The sequence below is a fragment of the Colobus angolensis genome, unplaced genomic scaffold (assembly GCF_000951035.1).
Source record: "Colobus angolensis palliatus isolate OR3802 unplaced genomic scaffold, Cang.pa_1.0 Scaffold110, whole genome shotgun sequence".
Classification (NCBI taxonomy): domain Eukaryota; kingdom Metazoa; phylum Chordata; class Mammalia; order Primates; family Cercopithecidae; genus Colobus; species Colobus angolensis.
This window is the reverse complement of record NW_012112031.1, coordinates 1,172,922-1,179,849: the sequence shown is the minus strand read 5'-3', so window position 1 is coordinate 1,179,849 and position 6,928 is coordinate 1,172,922. Positions and strand designations below refer to the sequence as shown.

Sequence of the window (6,928 nt, the reverse complement as noted above, 5' to 3'; positions counted from 1 at the left end):
AAAAAAAAAAAAAAAAAGTAGAAATGCACTGGGGCAGGTTTCCGTGGTCTCCCCGCCTTGACTTAGGCTCCCTTTGACAGAGGCAGGTCCTGCCCAGCCTGCACCTGCCACCCCACCCAGAGACGGATTCCAGCAGCTGTTTTCTCCTGAGCCTTTGGGTGGCTTCCCTCTCCGAATCTGGTCTCCCCTCCCGAGGCCTTTCCCTGTAACCAAGAGGTGGGCCCTGCCCAGAGACACTGGCTGCACCCCTGGGTCCTGGCTGTACCTGGAAGCGGTCCCCAGGTGCAGCAGGCATCACAGAGAGCTGCCCGGAAGGCCCCTGCCCAGCCCTGCTTCCAGAGCCCATGTTAAGTCCCTCAGACTCAGGAAGACTACCAGAGCCCCCTGATATCCTGAAAGGTGGTACTAGCTTTGGTGGGACGCGGAAGGTTTCCCTGGTGGGAGGCTGGGCCTCACTGAAGTAGACAGAGTTGTTTGAAGAAATAGGAGCTTTCTCAGAGGACAGCTCCTGGGGGTTTGGTGATGGTGACTCTGCAGGGAGTCCCTCTTGGGAGAGCTGCCTGCACCCCCCCCACCAGTCCTCTGGCCCTGACCAGCCTGGGCCAGCAGTTTTCTGCCCCCTGCCCCTGACCTCACTCTGAAATCATTGCTGGGCCCTGCTTCTCCCTCTCCCCTCCCTTTCATAACTCTCTCTTCTTCCTGGACTTCAAAAGTCACTTGCCAATATCTGCTGACATTTTCTATGAAATCCTTTATAAGTAGCTCTACCCAAATGGTTTGGGTTGGATACAGTCTAAGAAGATTCATTCAAAACCCCATAGACCTGAAGACCCGGCCACATGTCCCTTCCTGGGCATGGCGGGCCATGCCCTCTGACTCTCACAGTTTTCACTTGTGACCCAGACCCCCCCCCGCCGTGAAGACGGAGGCTGAAATCAGCCCAGCTGAGGAGTTGCAGAGGGCTCCGGAGGGAGCTCCACGCCTGGGGAGGAGCAGCCTGACAGCTCTGCCCGCTTTGTGCGCCCCTTGGGGGAGCCTGGCCCCGGAGCCCTCAGCGCACCGCAGGGAAGCTGCTGTGACTCTTGGAAACCAGAGCTGGCAGAGGTTGGCAGCATGTCCAGGTGGCCTGGGAGGACACACGGGGCCCTGGGACCCCCGTCTAGTGCAACCTCTGCTGAGACAGCCCCACTCGGTGATGACTCTTTAGGACCGCCCGTCCCTCCTAAAACAGCAAGACCCCCAGCTGGCTATCTTTCTGCCCTGAGGGATGTACCACCAGGCAGCTCCCTGAGGGCCCCTCCCCAGCAGCCATAGGCACAAAGTCAAGCTCTGATGCCCAGAAGCAGAGATGAGAGAACAGAACGGGAGCTCTCCCAGGCCCAGGGCCCCTCTCTAAGGAGAAGGAGGAGGCCAGCGAGGAAAGGAGTCTTCCTCAAGCCCCCCACTCCCAGGTCTCTCTTCTCCACACCCTGCACAGTGTGTTTGGTGCCTGCCTGGGGGACACACAGCTCTAGGCCCAGCCCCTGCCCCTGGAACAAAGAGCAGCACTTACCATGATGGAAATGATGAGGGGGATGAGGTTGAGAGGCCAGACGGGGCAGAAGCAGGAGACGATGGCCAGGATGAGGTAATCTCTGGGGGCTTCTTGGTCTTGGGCATAGGAGGTGGTGGCGATGGAGGACGCCCTCCTTGAGCTGGCCCGGGAGGGGGACCGAGGCAGTGGGGCCTCCAGGTGCCCCTCGGAGATGGCCTTGAAGGGCAGGCCATGGCCATTCTGTTCCAGATCCAGAGGCCCCGAGAGGGTCTTGGACAGATTGAGGGTCTTGTCTTCCTTGTCCTCTGCCTTGGTGAGGAGTTTCTCCATCTCCGGCAGGTCCAGGGGTGCGGTGGCGCCTGGCTCCTGTGCTGAAGGAAACTTGGGCTGCACCGGATTGGCCATGTGGGCCTGGGTCGTGCACGGCTGCAGCTCCAGGCTGGGACAAGGGACTCTGGAGGGACCTCAGTGCACCATTCCCCAGCCCTGTCTGAGGGCCTCCAGGTCGGGGGCAGAGGCGTCCCTCAGGGGACGGAGGGCCGGCTGGGTGCTGCAAGGGTTGGGCTGGGCTCCTCAAGGCCAGCTGAGTTCAGAGGCTGCAGCCTGCCTGCTGCCCCTGCGGCGCTCCCAGAAAGATGCTGGAGCCTGCGGCTTCGTTCAAATTTGAGGCCAACTTTGCTGGTGCTGCTGAGAGCACAGATGGGCAGGGAAGCAACAGAAACCTCAGCAGAGAGGGGAATGCGCTTCTTAGGGAGGCTGTGTGTGTGTGTCTGTCTGTCTGTGTGTGTGTGTGTGTGTGTGTGTGTGTGTGTGTGCGCGCGCCACACGGCCTCCCTCCCTCTCCCCCTCCTTGGTGATGCTTTTCCTTTTCAATTCTCCTCTCCCCAGAGAACCACCCTGGCAGCATTTTGCCTCTGCCCCAGCCCAGCCCAGAGGGACCTGGGCCAGCCTCCGGTTTCTGTTGCAGCTTCAGGGCCTGCTCCGCTGGGCGGGGGCTCTGGATGGGAAGAGAGACACACCGGGCCCCACAGGCGTGTGTCTTCAGCTGTCCTAGGAACTGAGCCCTCTGCTGCTTCTTCCAAAGCAAGCCTGTACTTCTTCCTCTCTGTTGGGAAATGCTGGAACCTAGGCCCCCCTATTGTGTCCCACCCAGCCCCTGACCCCCGACCGCTAGGAGCATCCAGGCCAAAGCCTGGCTGCCGACTCCAGAAGGGAAGGGGAGGTGTGAGCACCAGGGCAGCCCCTGGATCCTACCTGGACCAGCAGGGCCCCAGGAAAGGGTTTCTACGTAGCTCACCACCAGGTGGGGAAGAGGATAAGGGTGAGTGTTGGGTCTGCCTCATGCCCATCAGAGCGACTCTGTGGTGTTAAGAGCCGCTAGGTCCGAGCCGTTCCGGGAAGATGCCAGCTCGGAAGGACCTCAGGCTGTTTGTCTTCTCGGATTCTCCTCTGCGTCTTTGTTCTCTCTTAGGTTTTCTCCCTCTGTCTCTGCCTTCTTCTCTGTCCTTGGCATCTCTTTCTCTCTATATCCCTGACGCCTCTTCTTACATTGTTTTACAGATGGGACCTGGAGCGCCAGGGACGTGTGTGGTTTGAAAGTGGCTGCATGGGCCAGGCGCGGTGGCTCAAGCCTGTAATCCCAGCACTTCGGGAGGCTGAGACGGGCGGATCACGAGGTCAGGAGAGCGAGACCATCCTGGCTAACACGGTGAAACCCTGTCTCGACAAAAAAATACAAAAAACTAGCCGGGCGAGGTGGCAGGTGCCTGTAGTCCCAGCTACTTGGGAGGCTGAGGCAGGAGAATGGCGTGAACCCGGGAGGCGGAGCTTGCAGTGAGCTGAGATCCGGCCACTGCACTCCAGCCTGGGCGACAGAGCGAGACTCCGTCTCAACAAAAAAAAAAAAAAAAAAAAAAAAAAAAAAAAAAAAGTGGCTGCATGAAATAGTTTAAAATCCTACAATCAGGCGGGGTGCCATGGCTCATGCCTATAAGCCCAGCATTTTGGGAGGCCGAGGCAGGAGGATTGCTTTAGCCCAGGAGTTTGAGACCAGCCTGGGCAACATGGAAAAATCCCATCTCTACAAAAAATACAAAAATTAGGTGGGCATGGTGGTGCATACCTGTAATCCTGGCTACTTGGGAGGCTGAGGTAGGAGAATTGCTTGAGCCTGGGAGGTCAAGGCTACAGTGAGCCAAGATCATGCTGCTCAAATGGGAGATATGGGACTGAAAGGACACCTGGAAATGAATAAGATTTGAAAATTCAGCTGGGCGTGGTGACTCACACCTGTAATCCCAGCACTTTGGGAGGCTGAGACAGGTGGATCACTTGAGGTCAGGAGTTTGAGACCAGCCTGGCCAACATGGTGAAACCCTGTCTCTACTAAAAATACAAAAATTAGCTAGGCATGGTGGCCGGTGCACGTAACCACAGCTACTCAGGAGGCTGAGGCAAGAGAAGCACTTGAACCTGGGAGGCAGCAGAGGTTGCAGTGAGCTGAGATTGCACCACTGCATTCCAGCCTGGGTGACAGAATGAGACTCCATCTAAAAGCAAACAAACAGGCTGGACACAGTGGCTCGTGCCTGTAATCCCAGCACTTTAGGAGGCCAAGGTGGGCGGATCATGATGTCAGGAGATTGAGACCATCCTGGCTAACACGGTGAAACACCCTCTGTACTAAAAATACAAAACATTAGCTGGGCGAGATGGCGGGCGCCTGTAGTCCCAGCTACTCGGGAGGCTGCGGCAGGAGAATGGCGTGAACCTGGGAGGTGAAGCTTGCAGAGAGCCAAGATTGTGCTACTGCACTCCAGCCTGAGTGACAGAGTGAGACTCCGTCTGAAAAAACGAAAACAATGTTTGTGGCTTTGGGACAACTTTTCAGGTTTCATTTATTTGACTATATTAAATTAAGAATTTTGCTCAGGCCAGGGATAGTGGCTCACGCCTGTAATCACTGCACTTTGGGAGGCCAAGGCAGGCAGATCAAGAGGTCAAGAGATCGAGACCATCCTGGCCAACACGGCGAAACCCCGTCTCTACTAGAAATACAAAAATTAGCTAGGCATGGTGGCGGGCGCCGGTAGTCCCAGCTACTCAGGAGGCTGAAGCAGGAGAATGGCGTGAACCCAGGAAGTGGAGCTTGCAGTGAGTAGAGATTGCGCCACTGCACTCCAGCCTGGGTGACAGTGAGACTCTGTCTCAAAAAAAAAAAAAAAAAAAAAAAATTTTTTAAAGGAAACCCATCGTTATTTGCAAAATGAAGATCTTGGGGAACTGCCTCGTCGTCCTGTCAGTCCTCAGGGAGGCCAGGTGTGGGGCCTGGGAACAAGCTGGGCTCCCCTGTTCAGGAGCGTCCAGAAAGATGACAATCCTGTATAACAGGAGAGCTCCTTCACAGGGTGGCTAGGTGAGTCCCTGAGACCCCTTAGGCTCTAAGCCAGTATCCAGTTGGGCAGAATTCCATGGTACAGCCTAGGAGCTGATGCCTGGGTGGAGGGACGACAGCTGCCCAGCCCAATTCGGTAGCCCCTAGCCACATGTGGCTTCCAAGCCCTTGAAATGTGACTCATCCAAGTTGAGATGTGCTGTGGGTGTAAAATACAAGACGTCGAAGACTGGGTCCAAACACACCAAAAATGTAAAATATCTCATTAATACTTTTTATTGATTACATATTGAAAGGATAATATTTTTGATACATTGGGTTAAAGAAAACATTAAAATCAATATTATTGATTTCTTCTGTTTGTTTTAAAAATGTGCCTAGTCAAAAATTTAATTTTTTTAATTTTTTTTTTTTTTTATTGATACAGAGTCTCGCCTGGGTGACAGAATGAGACTTTGTCTCAAAAAAAAAAAAAAAAAAAATTGGGGGTTCAAGTCAGGCACTTACAGTCCCTGCTGTTCAGGAGGATCACTTGAATCCAGAAGTTTGATTTTGCAGTGAGCCATAATCACACCTCTACACAACAGAACAAGACCCCCCCCACTTTTTTTTTGAGACAGAGTCTTGCTCTGTTGCCCAGGCTGGAGTACAGTGGTGTGATCTCGGCTCACTGCAACCTCTGCCTCCCAGGTTCAAGCGATTCTCCTGCCTCAGCCTCCTGGGTAGCTGGGATTACAGGCATCCACCACCATGTCTGGCTAATTTTTGTATTTTTAGTAGAGACAGGGTTTTGCCATATTGGCCAGGCTGGTCTCGAACTCCTGACCTCAGGTGATATGCCTGCCTCGGCCTCCCAAAGTGCTGGGATTACAAGTGTGAGCCACCGCGCCTGGCTATATGTTAAATTTTTGATTGCATAAAAGGAGGAAAGAAATAACTAAGAAGTCCCCAGAATAGTCCCTGGTACCAGGTTGCCTGGACAGCTGGGGTGGGGGGAATTAGGGACCCGTTCGGTCCGCCTGCGTGGGATGCTGGATTCTCAGCGCCACCTAGTGGCAGGTAGTGATGAGGGGAATGACTAGAGTGGAGCGAGCAAGAGGGAGGCAGCAGCAGATTTGGGGTCCCCCCTGTGAGCGCAGCCAGCTGCCCAGGGCCCCGCTCCAGTCTGCAGTTGCTCCAGGCAGCTTCTCACTTAGGTCTTACATGAAGGCCTGTGGGCTGTATTCATCACACAAAGTGGGTTTGTCTGGCACAGTGTTGATTCAACATTTTTTTTTTTTTTTTTTGAGATGGAGTCTCCCCCTTGTTGCCAAGGCTGGAGTGCAGTGGTGCGATCTCCACTCACTGCAACCTCCACCTCCCGGGTTCAAGTGGTTCTCCTGTCTCAGTCTTCCGAGCAGCTGGGATTACAGGCACCTGCCACCAAGCCCAGCCAATTTTTGTATTTTTAGGAGAGACGGGGTTTCACCATGTTGGCCAGGCTGGTCTCAAACGCCTGACCTCAGGGGATCCGCCCACCTCGGCCTCCCAAAGTGCTGAGATTACAGGTTTGAGCCACCGCGCCCGGCCTCAACACATGATTTTTAAACATTTTATTTCATATTTAAAATTGGGGTTTCAAGCCAGGCGCTTGTATTCCGCACTGTTCGCGAGGATCACTTGAGTCCAGAAGTCTGAGGCTGCAGTGAGCCGTGACTGTACTCCAGCCTCAGCAACAGAAGAAGACCCCTGTCTTTATAAAAAATTGGAGTTTCAGACTTTTAACATAAAGATCTGGGAATCCTGGCCCAATTTCCTGCAACAGCTGGGCCAGCTGCAGCCGGTTTCACCATGTTGGCTGGGCCTAATTTTTCACCTTTTTAAAAAACAATGATGAAGACTCTAATGAAAATCTGGTCAGGCGCGGTGGCTCATGCCTGTAATCCCAGCACTTTGGGAGGCCGAGGCGGGCGGATCACGAGGTCAGGAGATCAAGATCATCCTGGCTAACACAGTGAAAC

At 54.3% G+C, this 6,928-nt stretch overlaps 1 protein-coding gene across 1 annotated transcript in view; it reads right to left on the bottom strand.

Annotated features, from left to right (window-relative positions):
- The window catches only part of TUSC5 (tumor suppressor candidate 5), a 30,817-nt gene extending 28,878 nt beyond the window's left edge, over positions 1-1,939 (bottom strand). The window contains exon 1 of the mRNA XM_011956245.1: positions 1,553-1,939. Within this exon, the coding sequence (XP_011811635.1) occupies positions 1,553-1,939 (387 nt within the window). The remainder of the gene's footprint in view (positions 1-1,552) is intronic.
- Between the last annotated feature and the right edge of the window lie 4,989 nt (positions 1,940-6,928).